At 34.9% G+C, this 18685-nt stretch overlaps 1 protein-coding gene across 2 annotated transcripts in view; it reads right to left on the bottom strand.

Moving 5' to 3' along the window:
* Window positions 1-221: 221 nt before the first annotated feature.
* The window catches only part of PSME4 (proteasome activator subunit 4), a 74558-nt gene continuing 56094 nt past the window's right edge, over window positions 222-18685 (bottom strand). For both annotated transcript variants that reach the window (XM_062571690.1, XM_062571691.1), the window contains 14 exons: window positions 18369-18438; window positions 17531-17656; window positions 17141-17293; window positions 15315-15419; window positions 14921-15012; window positions 14368-14499; window positions 13575-13783; window positions 13102-13187; window positions 11948-12076; window positions 10894-11049; window positions 5613-5775; window positions 3673-3806; window positions 2499-2637; window positions 222-1830 (listed from right to left, as the gene is read on the bottom strand). In XM_062571690.1, the coding sequence (XP_062427674.1) occupies window positions 2503-2637; window positions 3673-3806; window positions 5613-5775; window positions 10894-11049; window positions 11948-12076; window positions 13102-13187; window positions 13575-13783; window positions 14368-14499; window positions 14921-15012; window positions 15315-15419; window positions 17141-17293; window positions 17531-17656; window positions 18369-18438 (1690 nt within the window). In that variant the 3' untranslated portion in view covers window positions 222-1830; window positions 2499-2502. The remainder of the gene's footprint in view (window positions 1831-2498; window positions 2638-3672; window positions 3807-5612; window positions 5776-10893; window positions 11050-11947; window positions 12077-13101; window positions 13188-13574; window positions 13784-14367; window positions 14500-14920; window positions 15013-15314; window positions 15420-17140; window positions 17294-17530; window positions 17657-18368; window positions 18439-18685) is intronic.

Raw genomic sequence — 18685 nt, 5'->3', positions numbered from 1 at the left:
ACAAGTTTTTGTTAAGTTTCATCAGGCACAAGATATTTTAGAATAAAACTTAGGGCCTCAATAATTAGAATTAGTTCTTTGATTAATGCTTAATGTTGCCTTAATTCACTGCCAAGTCCCACAAGAAACACATACCTCATACAAAAAGCTCAAAATCATAGCAAACAATCTTAAATTATAAAGTAACCGATTTCCACTTCAGAAACACAAAAATGCAGATGTTACAAACAACCCATTTATTGTGTTTTAAACTAGGTACACAATTGAAATAATTTTGGCACTACACTATACAGTGGTTACATCTGTGCGCTGACACTCATTAAATACTGCACCAGGAACACTGCTGTGCTTTGAAGTTTGGATTGAGTCACATACTCAGCAGGTAGATCACTCAGAATATATCAATGCTCCTGTAGAATCGCATGGAAGTTGAAACACTCACCAGCTTATGAATTATTTCAATGTACCTCACATTCTATGAACTTATCACATCAGAATATGTGATGCCAGCATTTAGAGATGGCCACAAGTGTTGCATTAAAAACTGAATGAGACACAGTAATAATGAGATACAAGAAAACCAAAACAAAATCTCTGCCTTTTAGACATGAAGAGATATTGTGTTAAAGAAAAATAATTTAAAAAACTAATAATGGCATTTGATTTGATACAAAAGCCAAAACTACTACAGTATTAACATCTAAGTATGAATCTTTACAAATTAATCTCATAATGGTGTTATGTAAAAGGTTGCAAACTGTACAATGTTTTGTCAATGCAATGCCTCTACATTTTATACAGTCTTTTACAACTATGTAACACATATTAAACATGTTGTTAAATAGCCAATAGATACCAGTCTCTGAACAAAGCTGCAGGCAAAAAAAAAAAAAAAAAAAAATCCAACTGGAACTTCCACAATCTTTGAGCAAAGTGTGCCTGCTCAAATACTGACAATCTTTTCAAGAATATGCTGTTAAAAAGTCAGCTATTCAGTGCCCTTACACACTGTGCACACACTTCATTCTGTGAATTCAACCATCACTTGATAGTCCACGATTTCATAGCTATGGGCTCTAACTACTGAAAAACACCCATAGTCTTTCACCCTTAGAAATATGCAGACAACCATGGATTTTGTTTTCCCACACTTGGTCAAGCTATCTATGATGACCTGTGGCCAGGCAATAGGAGCATGCACTCCTCATTTTTTGTCCTGCCATCATCCATACTGCAGAGAAGACAAGCTATTTACATTTCTGCAAAAAAGATACAAAAAGGCAATCCTGCCCTGAGGTGGATTAAATGATACAGGGCCCACCATCTGGTGGGTATTTAAACCCAAGTAGTGAAAAATATATCCTTTGACAAAGATAGGTTCTTGGTCTTGTAAGCTGACCAGATAAGAAGTTGCATCAGCAAAACTGAAGAGCTTCACTGAGAATATTCTGGCTTACAGTGCTTTCTGGTTCTGCATATCCTTGATGTCAGAAACAGCTGGGAGGAAGGGTAAGAAAAAGAGTAAGAAATGTGCAGTGTAAGTTTCTGTGCAAGAAAGCAGTTAACAAGGACAGATCTGTGATGCAGACCAATAACAAGGGTCTTGGCAATAAAATCATGATCAGGTTCTCTGAATGGTACAGAGAGCCTGTGGGGCTCCCTGGGGAGGTGAAATTCCTTAGGAATAGAACCAGGCCTTTATGTTTGTATTTAAAAGCAGTTTTGATGAGGCATCAGGATGTCCCAATACAAAGTTTTCTATGTAATAAATTTCTTTTGAGTTTCCTTTATTTTGTAGCAAGTCTACATCTTCATTTTCCCAGGATTAACCTGAAATAAAAAGAATTCAGAAGAAGATTATTTCCTCACATTGTTACCACAGAACTACATAAAAATTTGAACTCCTCTTGGAAGACTGCCACAAAACATCATAACACAGGACACATGAGAATCTTGCAGCTTAACAAAGACAACAAACTGGATGAGATACAGTCACCTTTAGGGACAAGCTCATGGAAAGAGTCCAGGTAGCAAAGCGACAATGTGGAAGAAGGAACAGTTTTGTAGCAGTCATTCCCCATCATAAGACTTGGGCCATATAAGGTACTGGATGGTGGGCTACAGTCCCCAAAAATGTATCAGAATGCAGCAAGTGCCTTCTCTCTCACAAACTGCCAAGCATTTAAAAGGCAGTCAACTGGCAGACAACGGTGAAAGTGAAGGAAATGCAACGTTCAGAAAAAAAGGATGCATTAGTGTCTTATCAGAACATTAGTGTAATACAGAAACATATAGGAAAAATACACAATATTCACCTAAAACAAATCTGATACTGAACAATCCACTGGAGGTGGAAAGGACTTATATTTGGCAAGAGCATTCTCACAATAGTTTGGGGTTTCTTTCCTATGCCATGCTAAACTGCAGAGCTAGAGTAAGTTTTGCAAAACTGTTATTTCTCTCAATTCATGTCAAAATTATTTAATATATAATCTTACCTATCTACGCATAATAGCATGGTGAAACCAAGAGGTCTGTAAGGACAAGCAGCTGGTCATCAGTGAACTGCTGTTTATGTTCCTGCCAGTTGTCATGGTGTGTCCTCCGGAAATTTGACAGTGTTTTTTTCACAGTCATCTGCATAGCAGACAATCATTACTGATCCATTATCAGTTATGGATTTAAACTTCATGACAAAGCAAACATTTAAACACAACAGACAAAAATAACTGGTGAGTAGAAATAAGTGAACTAGGAAGGTTCCAAGCCAGCTCTCTCTCTCTAGTATTTTCATAATGGTGGTTAAAGTCTTTTGATCAGCATCAGAACTCCAACAATCTTACAAAATATATTCTTCATCCTACAATTTCAAGTTTAAGAAAAATTAATAGATTCTTATAAAGTGTAAGCAAAATGGTTTTCCTCTTCCTCTTGGGTTTTCAATTCAAGATAGAAGTAAAACATGAGAAAGTCGCACTGGATCAGTCATGTAGGTAACTTTCATAGAAAAAAATAAATTGGAGAAAAATTATCTTCTATTATTAAAATAAAATTATGATTATATTATCATAAAAAACGTCCACTCAGTGCAGTTTCCTGAATCAGTAAAGAAAGCCCTAGCAAAAAATTGTTAAATCTAAGGAATTCTTCAGCAAGCAAGCTCATCACTCTGGTTAACAGCAAAAGTCAACAAAATGGTGTACACAGACCAAAAGAGAAAGGTAAAAATTTCATTTATAAGCAGCTCTTAAAAAAAAAAAAAAAAAAAAAAAAAAAAAATTTTTTTTTTAAGTAGTTCAAAATGATTTTTTTGTTGTTATTCAGGTTAATGTTTTCTAGATGTCCAAATCAACTCAGTTATACATTTGTAGGCATGCACAGAAGTGACCTTTTTAATCAAATAAGAGTTTCTCCACTACAGGTACTGTTCTTGCAGCTTTCAGTTTCTGCTTTATTAAATTTGGAAGCAAGAACAGAAAATCCATAAAATAAACTTTAGTATGCGATCTAAAATGCATGTGGGACTTCCTAAAAGCAGCAGAAACCAATTTTAACAGCTTCCCCCCAACACTGCCTCCCCCGCAACACACTTAAGGAAATGGGACCTGAATCAAGCATATTTTAGATGCGTTATATTTAACAGAAAAAACGGAATCTGAGTATGCATTTTACCTCAATAGGCTGAGGATCATTAAGATGAGCACTGAGATCCATCAAGAGCTGTGGCATCCAGGTAGGTACATCATAAGGACTTGACAAAATACATGCACTAAGTCCTAACACCCCAGCATGGCGTTTAACCAAGTCTGCAATTGAAAGATAAGTTATAATAGTTGACAAAGTGCAAATATCTTATCTAACACGTACTTCAATTACACTGCCAAACGTAAAGCTGGTATCAGGGAAAATAAAGCTATTTTTAATTGATGGAAGTGACTTAAAAGGGCCTATATATTAAACAGAGGTGATCAAATTAGAATAGTATACTGATACCAGTGCTGGGGAAGTTCTGACCCCAAAATTAAAAACCAACCCACCACAGCACAGGGATCTCTAGGTTTTACAAGAAACCAAATAGTTCTTTAGACCAAATAGTCGCAAATAAATTCACACAAGTGTCTTGATTTCCAAAATGCTTCTGCTTTCTTGCATTTTTATTTTTTAAATGAAGGAACGTATAAAAATAATCTACAAAAAATAATCTACAATTATTGTAAGCTTTATAAACATTTCAATGAGATTTTCTCTAAGAATCCAAGTTATCCATACAGTAAATGTCTCAAGAACTACATGCCCACTGTTTCCTGTTTTTATGTTCTTAATGTTCTCTGAAATACTGGAATTACTTGACGATCTGGAAGCCCAGTCCTTTTGTGTCAAAGGAATGTGACCCAGAATAAGTGTTTGGTCAGAATGCAAAGACCCTAAAGGTGTTTGGGTGTTTTTGTTTGTTTTTTTTTTTTTTTTTTTTTTTTTTTGTTTGCTTTTTAATAAACCCAAACCCACGCTTCTAGTAAACAGAAAGTGAGTGAGGTGTGAAATTACATTGGCACACCTAAAGAATTATTTCCTGAGGAAATAGCTATCTTCCCCTTTGTGTAAGCCTCTTCACTCGCCAGCAGTCAGCCAAACTAAGTTAACAGTGGCCTATAACAGCTTCCAATTGTAAGGCATATTACAGTACTGCTGCAGCCAGAGCCAGACCAAAAAAAAGTCAAGACAGGTATGAGGTATACTCCAGTTCCATTCACAATACTTCAAGTATAGTGTCCAACCAGGCCTCATCAAAAGTAGTCTTGCAAATGATCTTTGGGCTATATGCCATTGCCCCACATATTATTGCTACAAGCTACAAAAACTGGATTGATTTTTCAGAGCCTTATTCTTCCTAAGGAAGAACTAAGTAGTCCTGGTTTGTATTTAAACTCAGTCTAAACTCATTAATTTGGCCTTTCCGAATCTTATTCTTTCAAAGCCATTTTTGCAGGATGGAAAAGAAAAATCTGCCATGATTGCACAGGAACCTCATCTGGCAGTCTGATACAGGATATGTTAATGGTGTAGCGGGAGGAGGGAAGTCTTCTACTCTCCCTTATCATGCTCTGCTATCCCACACACACAGGAGGAGCACTGCTTAAAAGTACCTTACATTGAACTGCATCTACATGAACTAAGCACATGGGAAATGAACAAGTTTTTAGTCTTAGATCTGTAAGAGTAGAAAATCAATATAACTTAGGACATAGCTTATCTTTTTAGGTAATAGTATATTCTCATTCAACACTGACGTTAAAAGAAATCGCTTAAAGCACTTAACAAGGATTAGGATTTGCCCTTTATACACAGAAAGGCACAGTAAGGTCCGTAAGGACAAGTGATTTGCCATTATGATTTATTAATACCTATGAAGGAAAGAAAATATCTGCATGGGCAACAAGTCTTGTGTTTCTCTGGGTAAATATTAATTCTTGAAATACTGCTTATACACAGGATAAATCCTATTCCATCTGGAATGCTGGCAGAGTAAGCATTCAAGTGTAGCATGACGTATTTATTTCTTCCTAAACTGCTCTTGAAATGCATGATTTTAGTCTCTGAAGCAATATTCTTACCACCAGAAGGAATTGTATCCACCATTAAACCCAAGTCTCGCTTTCTTTTTTTTGGTAACCTCATTTTGCACAGCTGTTCAAAATGGGTCTGCATAGGACCATCAATAGTGAGAAAGTTGCACTGTAGCAAACCACTTAGTGTGGTAGCAGCCATTTCTCTCACCTGTGAGCAGAGACAGTACATATAACAACTAGTCAGCAAACAGGCACAGCAGAAAACAGACATTTGTGTTATTACTATCATTTTAAGCACATCCAATTAGGCAAAGTTACCAATCTCTGCTCAAGAAAAATCTTTCAGATTTTATCTTATCTCACAGGTCATACAATACACTATTACAGCTTACTAATATGACTCTTCACAAATTAAACTTAGCTCTATTGTAATAGAAAATACCTTTACACACTGTTTGTCTATCTAAACATAGTTTGTCAGAAAAGGTGACCTACTACTAAAGCAAATAAAATTTAACTCCATTGCCAAGACATGTTTATCATGAACTAGACTATTTTAGAAAGTTTAAAATAGATTCTTAATGAAATAAAGATGCATCATGCTAAGTAATCAGTCTGCTTTACAAAATTAGTCATAGCCTCTGTATCAACATTTGTTTATGAAGCAAAAGGTGTGTATTTTATTCAAAAGCACTTAGTTCCCCCCCCCCCCCGATGTATGTGAAAACATTAGAATTGACAAAAGCAGAAGAGCCTTCAAGAAGGCTCTTGAGAAGGCAGAAATTACATTCATGAGATGTTATCTGAGTTGACTCTTCTTATAACACAAGAATTCTTTGAGGGACATAACTGACACTGGAGTAATAAGCAATAACAACTAGCTTCACCAGTTCACAGTCAACAATTCAATTCTATAATGCTCTAGCATTTACTTTGTTGCCTTGAGTACTAATTGCTTCACTATGAGCAAAAACAGGATTACAGGTTGGGGAAAATATTTCTCTCTTCAGAAATACAGAAATCAAAAAGGACAATATTAAAATCAATTTTCATTTAATTGTCAACCCATTCAAAATACGTATTTCCTTTTCCATTCCTTTTAGAACAAACATAACATGTTTTCAGTGGATTGCAAGAGAGAGAACTCACTCCTTTGAAAAGCAGGTACCACACATCAGTATTACTAATTCACCACATCAACCCAAATCTCCGCAAACCATAAAGTTATGGAACTGGAAGACCATACTTAAATCTCAGTCACTCAAAAAAAAAACAAACAAACAAACAAACAAACAAAAAAAAAAAAAACTTCCACTTAGAATATGTACAGGCTGACAAAAACATCTTAACTTTTACAAACTTGAAAACCAAATGAACTTGCTGAAGTGTTAACAGCAGTTGCGAGATTTATCAGTAAGTACATACTGTTACATGTAACTGTAAACAGAACATTTGTCTAGCTAGAGCATAAACATCTACCGATGCTCTGAATGCAATGTTCTCAGCCTCCACATAGCAGTAAGTACAGCTGCCAGTGCTGCAATAATTAAACGTAGTAAGTTAACAATAAGCTCTTGAGACTTCACTTCATTCCATTTACATTTCTACAACATATTTTTCAAATGTGGTATACTTTATTAATAGCGTGAAGAACAACGAATGAAAGTCTGCCAGTATTTATCGGCAATTTGTGAGCCTCTTAAGAACTAAGCTATTAAATGAAACGTGACGTGTTAATGAGAGACACAGAATAGAAGAAAGCTTGGCTGTGAAGTGAAGTTCCCAAATGAACTGTAGGCATTTACATTGCTTTTCACTCTATTGAAACAACTTTTATTACTAAATTAATAACCTAAATGAAAGGTACTCTTTGCTGCAAAGAGCATTAGAAGCAATCACACATTAACAGGCCAGTCATGAATCATGACAGTTGACACTGAAGAATTTACAAACCATCATATTCAAATGATAAGCTACAGAATATAAAAACTACAGAAGAATAGCAGAGGAGTACTCTTCCAAGAGAGTTTATTTTTTATGGGTGGTCAAAAATGATGGTTAAAAATCTAAGAAACTGTAAAAAGAAACAACAAAAAGTTACACAAATAAGACGGACAATGCTCAGCAATGCAAGAAAACCAATGTAGCACTTGCAAGAGACTACTAATACAGAATCACAGCATAGCTGAGGTTGGAAGGGACTCTAGAGATCATCTAGTCCAACCCCCTTGCACAAGAAAATAGTTACTGTAATATTGCAGCGTCATAGGAAAAACATTCATCAAGACATAAGAATGCTATATATTCAATACACTGAATTATAAAAACGTGAACGTAAGAAGCTCCTACTCAGCTTTCTTGACTGAACCATGGCTGAAAAAATGGAAAAAAGAAAAAGATGCTTTCATATTAATTTAGTCATTACTTTAAAAAAATTCAGCAACAAGTTAAAAAAAAAAAAAAAAAAAAAGCATCTCCACACTGAGCAAGTCTTCCCTTTGATTTTAAGGTTTTATGACTACAACAGATCACCCATGACTGATTATTTTAATTTCAGCTGTAATTGAATGTTTAAGCAATAATACCTGTAACGAAGTCTGAGTCTTCTTAACCTCTGTATTTTTAGATAAGTTTAGTATGTCTTTCCAAATAGCTCGTTCATCTGCAACCTATCACATCCCACAGGCAGATGATCCTACAGCAATTTAAACTTTCTACATTGTATTTACAATTTAATTTTTCCAGTTTTTACCATACCTTCGTGTAGCTTAAATTAAAGAGTTTTGAAGCAACAAGGTGTACTGAGAAGTGAATACAGCCACTTCCACTCTTCCTCCACTTCAGACTGAGTAAATAGAACTCTTTATTGCAAAACATGCTTTCCCAACCTCAAATCATTCTTGCAGCTCTCTCCAGCAACCTACGTGACACAAACTAGACATGACATTCAGTAGTGGCTATACTGCTGTACATAGCAATGATGTAATTCCTCTGGACTGGATAGTTTTTCCCCCTACCAGCTGCAGGATCACATTAGCTCTTACAGCCAGGGTCCTCAGCCATAGGACAGCAGGTCCATGACAGCCCACTGACTTGCAGAATCAGAATCTCCCACAATATCATCTAGCTTTAATACAATATTCTTTGACCCTAGATATTTAAGCTTGAAAACAGATACATGAAATCTGCATTCAATAGAAGCCACACTGTCTTATGATCCAGGTACACTTCCTGTTACTGTCATATCGCTATTTGATATTCAACACGATCATTTTACATCATTTGCAAAAGTTCTTTACAATTATTTTAGGCAGAAAATATGAAATCAGTAGGAAAGTCAAGAACTAATTTTAGAAAATTAGAAGTGTAAACTGTATATAAAAGAAAAGAACAAGATGAACAGGGTCATCAGGTTTGACACTTTTCATCAAAAGAAGCAAAAAAAAAGCTTAAAAACTACAAATAAAAAAAATAAAGTTTCACAAGATAAGAAAAGATAACAGGCACTAGGTTCAGGTTATATACTGAAATCAGTCATCTTAAAAATTCAGTGTAAAAAAAAATTCTATGGAAATCGCTCAGACTGCATTTTGCCAATTATTGTCAAGAACAAACAAGATGACTTTTCTCTGAAAAGTGAAGGTTTCCAAGGTAACAACATGATCATAAGCAATTATAAACACAGATAAGCCTTTCTTGATCTGCATCTCTGTAGTGCAGAAGAATCATTCTGTATATTTGAAATAACTAGATAAAGTATATTCAAGTGAAAAGGTATTTTTCAAAATCATAAGAGATGATGAGAGAAGTGTGAATAACAACGTATCCAGGGTTGCCAGCTTTTGTCTTCCAGCTCACCTTAGCGCGTAATGACATGGAAGACAGAGCCCACCTGAAGAATGAAATTGGCATGTTCGGCTCAGTAGTCTAAATGCTGTTCTGCAAGAATTACGCAAAACTGGTATAGAATTTGTAACGTCAAACCTTTTAAGCCATAAATTAATTCAAATATTCAAGTTACTTGCAATTCACTTTATAATAGCAAGCTTCATATCTCAGGTTTAATGGCTACTTTAAATGAACTTTCAGAAAAACTAAAACAAGATCTTGCTTTTGGTAGAAGGGTATGACACTTCAGAATCTTATTTCCTCTAGAAAGAAAAAAAGCATTCAAACTACTAATCGTTTAGTTATATTAATGTAATATTATTAATTTAAATGCAGGATTTCACTGCTATTTGCAGCTAGCCCAAAGAACAGTAAAAATGGTGGGAGAGGAGAGGAATGGAACTGGAGGTCAACACTAAAAATTTTTCAGTGTTTGAACACGATCAAACACACTTGAATTCATGCTGTTTAATACAAACCCTTATCAGTTCTGAGAGTTACTGACAGAGATTGCATCTTTTTTTTGTCATTGTTTCTATAACCTGGAAAAACATTACAAAAAATATATCAACAAGATTCACATTAGACACCTTTTCTTTGTTTCCTGAGTACCAGCTTGTGATCCTAATAGCTCTTCTAGCAGCGTGATGTGCATTCATACACAGCAGATTTTTAATAGTTTGCATGCACCATAGCCATGATTTAGGGTTTTATCTCTTCTTATTTGTATAAACTGAGTATCTCTAGCTCAGGAGATCTACTTGTCCATCCTACAATTTTCTGTAAGCTTAGAATTCTTTTTTTTAAATCACGTAACACTATTAAAACCAGTATCTGTTGGATAAATTCTGTCCTATTATGCATGCAACCTTTGCCACTCCGTAGCAAACCTACTCATTGTAACTGAAGAAACGTTTCATTAGTGAGTGGGATGGACACAGAACGTATTTTTTATCACCAACTAGTTGATACGATTACATTGAAAACAGACCTGCAGGGTAACAAACAGTGGTTTCATAGAATATTCAGGTTATGGCATTTTAGCTTGTTTAGTTTTCTACTGATATCCATGCTAATATTTGTAGTATAATGATAATATTCCTATTTCAGCTGTGCTTGAAATTAGAAGAAACAATGAAACAAAGCAATATTCAACTGAAAAAGCAGAAACAATGAAACTTTTGATATCTTATTGCAAATGAAATTTTCTGAACAGCTGTTTTCCTGTAAAAAAATGAAGTATTAAAAAAATCCTATAAAGTTACGCAAAACAAGAAGAACGCTACGCTAAAAATACATATTGTATTAAATTTACAACTGGTAGGGCTTTTCAGAAAAATTGCAAAGGCAAGAAACTACTCATGTGAAATTTTTAATTTCACATCTGACTATTTTTTCCACCAGCAGTACGATTCCATGAGAAAAAGGGATGACTTACCTCAAGTTGTTCATCTTCCAGGAGTTTTATAACCAGCCATCTAATGTCATTGACTGCTTCTTCATTGTTGAGAAAAATAAAGAGATTGTAGAATACCATGGTCTGGAGGTAGGTTAATATGGTATATCTGGCATGCCAAGAATTGCTTCTTGCTGTCTACAAGTGAAAATACAAAGCAAGTATTAAAAAGTAAGGATGCCAAGAAAAGCAGTTACTTGATTCAAATCTTACAATATTAAAACAAGCTTCTGAGGACAATTGCAGATAAAATTAATTTTCCTCAATTTAGTTATTTTTGTTTCATATACTCTTAATTTCCAAAGCATACAAAGATTTAAAGAGTATCTAATACTGTAAAAGACAATCAGGCAAGTCCCTCCTTTCGATTCATTCCAGACTTCAGTCATTAGATAATATAAACAAACTATGTATTTTCTTCTCCTTGAGAATATAGAGTAGATATGGAAAGCAACAATTTTGCAAGTGTCTACTTTCATCTCCACGTGCTTATGCATGTCAAAACTACTGAAGGTGTCAGGATGGATGCAGCCTGGATTACAATGCTGTCACTCTTATTTTTATTGTGTGTAGAGCTTACACCAGCTTCTAGCAAAAGGTAATTTTACTATTGTAGATCAGTCTTGAATGACTAGAGGAAAAGAGTGGATTTCTTTAATAGTTTACTATGTATATACTTTGTTTTCATGTAAGTCAAGAGTGCATTTTCAGTTTTGTTGTTTTTGAGAAAGTAGAAGTTGATAAAAATACTGAAAAGAATAAAAGGCTATAAACTACACAATTTTCTTAAAATAGTTTATTCTTTTATAGAGATAAGTTTGGAAGTGGAAAACAAATCTATTGCAAAGTTATGTTTGTAAGTATGTTATAAAACACTTCTAATAAACTTTCTCCTTTCATCTAGAAGTGAACTGATCTGATTGCCTTGAATTCACATCTATAATATAACCTTAAAAAAAAAAACAAAAAAAAAAAAAAAAACCCCACAGCCTGCATTAGATAACAAGAAGCTTTAAGCTATTTAGACCAGACTCACTTGTTTTAGCACCTGAAGTACCAAAGGCACTTGCTGAGGATACAGCAAACCCTGAGACATTAATGACAGACACATCTTAGCATCTCTTTTGAGCTCATCATAGCTATTGTCATTTTCCACTGGAGCAATCTATGGAACAAGGTGGGGGGACGGGAGAAGGAAAGAGCCAACAGTTAGAGTTACTAAATAAACACTGCTAAAAGCAAAATCCTGAAAGAAAACTGTCTCTTAATGAGATTAACAACAATAATGTTGAAACATTGTATCAACAACAAAAACCATGGAATATGTGAAATGAATCAAGAAATCCCTGTTCACTTCAGAGAAAGAGCATCTAGTGAAGATAAGCATTTCTGTACTGTGTCACGTTGCACTTAATTAATCTGTAGCTAGTCTGAAGTCTTAAGAAAGATTAAATGGGTGCTATTAAGACTTTGGTTACACATGGCAACGTTTTTGGTGGCAGACAGTTCACTTCTGAGCAAGTAAATGTTTTCTTTATTTTGGGATAACATATATAAACAGTCAATTATCCAACAATAATATAAAGTGACATGTACCCTTTTCAGCATGCAAATATGCGTTACTTCAGATGCATAGCATTGCAGACACTTAACCACACAATCCTGCCTGAAGTCTGCCTTTAGCAAATGTCCCTGAATATTTCTTCCTTACATCAAATTCACACTTGGGGGCAAAATATTTAGTGATATCTTTTGAGTGCAAGGTAAATGACCCATTTTCACAGAAGAACAAGGATTAGAGATGTCAAGAAAAATGTAAGAGTAGAAGTACCATTTAGAAAAATTGTCCAACTATGGAACAAAAGGGAAAACAAAAACTAGAGATAATTATCAGAACAAAAACAACATGATTTATGAGTTAAGTACTCTTTTCCCTGAAAAATTCTACAAACATACAGGACACTCATCTAAAAGTCATTATTTTCAAAGAACAATGCAACAACCTAGATGACTAGCTGTAAAGTTACATAAGCTTAACAACAACATTTGGGCCTCCTCAGTAGACATTTGTTGTTATTGGTTTTGTTATTGGTTTTCTTTTTAAATAAGAAGTCCCTTGTAACTTTGATTTACGTGTAGAATGACTTCCTAATCAAACATGACCAGTAGAGCAGCAATTGAAATGGATACCTTGAAAAATAATGGTAAAAGTTCAAGTTGCTCTGTAACAGCTGTAGAAAAGGACCGTCCTGCACTTGCCATCAACCACTTCAGAACTGTTTTTATAAAAAGAAATGATCACTGAATAAGATGGTTAAACAGAACAAAAATACACACACAGCCCCACTTCCCCCCTCCAAAAAACCAACCCACAGAAGTTACAGACTAAATTCATGGCAAGACTAGCGCGGAAGATTTCATAGAGTAGATCTGCACTAGCTGTTCAGTTTAACCCTGTATTCAGATATTAAACCTCATATTCTCAGCTATCTTTTAACCAGAACTGTATCATCTCAACTTTATAAACCTCAAACAGAACAGCAGGGATCTCTAATGTAATAGAGAGATAAGAGGCAAAATTTTGTACTGCAACTACATTACTTGCAGGCCTCAACCATCATGTCCTAACATACTCCATTTCTTAACCTCATTGGGTGACTCACTAGTTTTCAGGAGTTTGATGCCCTGAGTTCGCTCATCTTGATCACCAATTCCATTTTCTTCCATAACATGATTCTGAATTTCTTCATCTGCTTCCATAAGAGGTTTAAGATTTTCAAGTATCCGAGTAGTGAATTCATGGACACGAGGAGACTTAGTTGCAGCAGTATTTGGCAAAGAAACATCTATCATGAATATGTAGGTCAAAACACTAAAGAAAAAAAAAAATACACACACACACAAAAGAACATACAGTTAACATGACTGACTACAGTTTAGAGAATACAGCTAAAAGTAGACAGCGATCAGTTTGCTTAACTTTATAGTTCAATACTTCTAAAATAAGATTTCCCTTTAAGTTATCTGGAAAACATTTGTTTTCCAGATATCTCCTATATAGATATATAGAATTCTATATAGAATCAAGCAGGGTTACATAACAGTCAGTGATCTACAACCCTCCCCCTGCCCACAGCAGCAGACTTGCAATTAGTTTCTAAGTTACTAAAATGCATTTTAAAGGAGTTCCTGTATATATGGCTTTATTAGGGCACAGACACAGTAAATTTATAACTTTAGAGTTCTCAAATGTGAAAAATGACAGGCCATGTACAACAAAAGATAAAAAAAAAAAACAAAGAAGCTGTCAGAAGCTTCTGAAGCAAACTTGTTAACAATTTATGTAACCTCTATTTAGCAGTATTCACACACAGAGATAAAGCAGTAATTACGTGGCTATTCAGCTCCCCAAATAAACAAGTAGTAAAATTAAGAACTGCAGAAGAGAATACTGACCTTCCTATTCTCTCTCTGACATTTTTGTAAACCTGCGTGAGTTTAGGTTCCAAATACTTCAGCAGCCTGTGCAAAAGTTCAGGTACTCTCCACTCTTGTTGTGCAAGACCACCTTGCAGTACATAAAGTCGGCTACAAATCAGAACAGAGTATTTGTAGTCATGCAAAGCTGCTCCTTCCTTTTCCCTGCCCCCCTGAAAGATATTTTTTAAATGTTTGGTGTGTCAATGCATTAGAGTTGCTGTGTAAACTGCATGTAAAGATGAATAAAAATTACAAAATAGAACAATACTGCAGCTATGCCAGTACCAAACCTTCACCAGATTCCATTAATTGGATTCAATTACATTAAATTAAAAAAAAGTTAAAAAAAAAGAGAGAGTGCGAGTGCAAAAGCATGTGTGTAGGGGAAAGAAAATGCCACTGTGTGGAACACAATAAGTAGAAAGGAACCCTACTTCCAGTCTGTCATAATATCCTCTCAATGTACTTTATCTGTACTTTTATTTCCCTCTTTATTCAACCACAGTAAAATAATTAAAATTCACTTTACCATGCATCTACAAATGATCCTCCTTCACCACTCAATGGGGATTCCAACAGCAGTTCAAATAACCAATGCAGTTTCCGGGGATCTCTGCTCTCCTGAAAATAAATAGGTATTAAAGATATAAAACAAGTCAGGAATATTAACGTAAATAATGTTAAGCATACAAATTTTTGACGAATGAGTCTATTTTACAATAAAATATGCCCAAGAGATACAAAGTTCCCTAAAAAGTTGCAAGATTTAAAATAGTCTATTTTCGTATTGCATTTACCATTTTGAGTTTTATCTGAAAAAATATACTGAATACCTCAATTCATAAAACTTATTTACATATTATTGTCAGGCTCGACCGTCTGTATATAACTACTATGAACAAGACGAAGAACAGAGTACTTACACAGGAAGTTGCTATGCATGTGCCCCAATCATTGTATGTTTCCACTGTAATGTTGGATAAAGCCGTTCGAAGCAATGGACAGAGAAGCTTCCAGAGTTTTTCTACCTGCTCAGCAGGAAAGTAAAATACAAAATTTGTTTATTCATGCATAAAATGGCTGTTAAATCTCTATGAACTCAAATCCTCCAAGCTTCCCAAAACACAGAAAAAATAATATTGTTTCTGGAAATAAATAGTATGGCAGCTATAAAAAGAAATAAAAATAAAATTCAGTATTTCAGAAATCATTTCAATTTTGTTTGCAAGGTGTTTGAAAACACTGTAGATTAAGTATGGACCATTTTCATGGGAATTTAAGTAAGATCATATCAGTGACTGCGCACACACTGCTTTTTATAGGATGGCAATTCCTGTACACCTTTTCTACCTTATATGGGCAGTACTATTTTCTCATCCCTTTCTGCTTCACGGCTTCTTGAAATGTCTTGCTATTGTAGCAGCCTCCATATACAAGGCTAGGTTGACCAACATTACTCCTGCCTCAAGGACTGTGTGTACCGCTAGTCTTCATCTCTCTGTACTCAGACCCAAGATGAAGATGGCAAAACTTTTTCAAACAGAGAAGAAAGCCTAAATGCAATTCTATCCAGCTATCATTACACCTGAGCATATGATTTTGTCTGTGGAGTGTTTGGGGAATATAGTTTGTATGAATATTGGTCAATAACCCCTATCTCACAGGCAGGGATGAGCATTAGGGCAGAGTAACATGTTCAACCAGCAAAGCCGCTGAAGAGGCAGCTCATTCTCAGCCCTGAAAGTCAACTTGCTTGTATAACTCAATACAACGAGTCCCTTCTAGCCAGTTACTGCAAGATGAACTCCCCTAAAAAACATGATCAATTCCAGCTTTTCTAGTTTCCTGCAACATTTCATAAACCCTAATGTTTCCTGCTATCAACTATTAAAACAGAGAAAGCTGAATGCAACTTCTCTTGTGAAATGTTATATTACATTTCTACTTTAAACACTCTGAAATACACTACATACATTCAGAACAGGACCAAACACAACATTTTTATTTAAAATAATTCTTTAGTCAGGCATTAATCCTTATCCAAGTCTTCGCAGTATAACTAATTTCTAACTTCTTATGTCCTGAGTTCTTTTTTCTTCAGGGAACAGAAACACCTGGAATAGTTAAATCTGTAACTACAGGTACTTCACTGATGCAATCAAGTCACAGAAAGCATACTGTAAAGAAATAACTTTCTTCGTTAGAACTTTATTCCAGATGATAAATGTAGAGGGTGAAAGAAAATACATAAGATCAACTTGCAGATCTAAGACAGTTCAGAGGATTTGAAATTAAGTAGCACAACATATTCAGTATGGTAAATTAATAAAACATTTCTTAAAGAATTACTTTTTAGCATAAAGTGCCTTTAAAGGTACTTCAGACCTCTAGGTCCAGATTAAATAAATACATAGTAGTCTGAAGTGGACTTAGGCACTTATTTCAATCAGAAAATTCTGAATCATAATTAAGAAACACTTTCCATCATCATTTCCTACTAGTTAGCTTTGCTAACCTTTTACTGTTGTTCTCAGTTTTATTCTAATACCACCTAGTATTAAAAAAGGCAACAAACCAAGCCATGAACTGCACTCAAAGTTCGGCAATGAACCGTTAAATACTGCAACCTGACCTTTCTTGGAGTTAGACAATACACTGGAAGTCCTCAACTTCATAGGTTTATGGGTGTTTAATTATTCAAACTTATTCCTTAGCTTTCATAAATCACTCAAAAATACTACTACAGCACCTTCTCAAATGTCCAGTGTTTAGAACCTCTTATTAAGCCAGCTATAATTTCAGCCACACATCGCTGGGTACTTTCATGGGAGTCTGATACAAGGCGTTCCAAATGGGGCTGAAGAACTGGCAAGAAGGCATCATCAAAGTTTCTGAAAAGGCCCTACAAAATAAGAAGTGAAAGTGTGTTCTGTAGTTATTAGTCCAGAGTTTTCTTTGTAAGAGAAATATAAGGACTGTGAAGCATTTTAGATTTGAATACATAGAAAGTGAAACTTTGGTTTTGTAATAGAAATATACCCAAGCGTCCACAGAAGAACGTCATTAATGGAACTAATCAAAGCAGTACACCTTTAGATCAAGTGTGCTGGAAGTAATATAGTTATCAAAATCTAGTTACCTTGAAGAGGCAAAATCTGCGAGGATTAAATTTGTCTTTTCCTTTTCTGTCTTCTAAAGACAGAAACTTTATTAACTGCTCAACAAACTTGGAATCAGAGAAGTGATCATATATAATTTGTTCTGCCTGTAGAAGAAACATAGGGATTAGCTTTGAAGTACTTAACTATTACAGTGATATTCCCACTTTTAGAGTCTCATTTTCCATTTTATTCTTACATTTGACAGAAACCATGCCTAGATTATCCATTTTTCCTCTCATTCCGCAACAAGCATTAGGTAATATTTTCAAGTTACCGGATTTTTACTTCCTTTATTGACTTTGGATGGCCTTTCCTTTCATTCACACAACCCCTACAGAGAAGTCATTCCCACTGTCATCAGTTACCCTGTTCCAACTCTGATAAAGATTTGAAGGGGATCAAAAAGGTGCTCATTAACATAGTAATTTCAGGATCACTGACAGTGAAGCTCTAAAGCATTGAAATAATCATTTCTTCTTGTGTGCTAACAAAGTAAGTATGGAAATAAGTAGCAATATGCTATAGAAAATTGTCCTTTGAGGAACCTGGCTTCAGAATAGTTATCATCTATTGTTTGTTGAGAAAGTCATTACATCCACACTGACATGACACCATGTAGCTGAGTTCATTGTCCAGCTTGGTTTGCAATTAAGCAAATGTTTCCACACACTTTATGTAAGCACACTCCAAACATCAGGCAGTATTTAGGTTAGAAGAGAGACAAGAATTGTAACCTCACAGTGACCTGTGAATGGTAAGTATGGAGCCAAAAAAAAAAAAAAACCCAAAAAAACACCACACTCTGAAAACCCTTACCTCTGTCAGCTCACCTCTCCTCCGTCCAAGCTTTGGTTGCTGCTCAGCTGGAGCATAAACTGTCATAGTTCTGAATATTAAAAAAAAAAAAAAAAAAAAAAACCTCAAAGTAAAATAACGCTTATTGATAATTTTCTATATGCTCTGTATTAAATACGATTTATTAACTCCTAAATAGCAAAACTTAGGAGAATTTACAACGTAAAAGCTTCTGAAGTATATCGTTATAAAGATATTACAGTAAACATCTGGGATTGTTCGTGATAGAATATCATGCATATTTTGCAAATACGCAATTTTTATACACACATGCTTCA

The sequence above is a fragment of the Rhea pennata genome, chromosome 3 (assembly GCF_028389875.1).
Source record: "Rhea pennata isolate bPtePen1 chromosome 3, bPtePen1.pri, whole genome shotgun sequence".
Classification (NCBI taxonomy): domain Eukaryota; kingdom Metazoa; phylum Chordata; class Aves; order Rheiformes; family Rheidae; genus Rhea; species Rhea pennata.
This window is presented reverse-complemented; position numbering and strand designations above follow the sequence as displayed.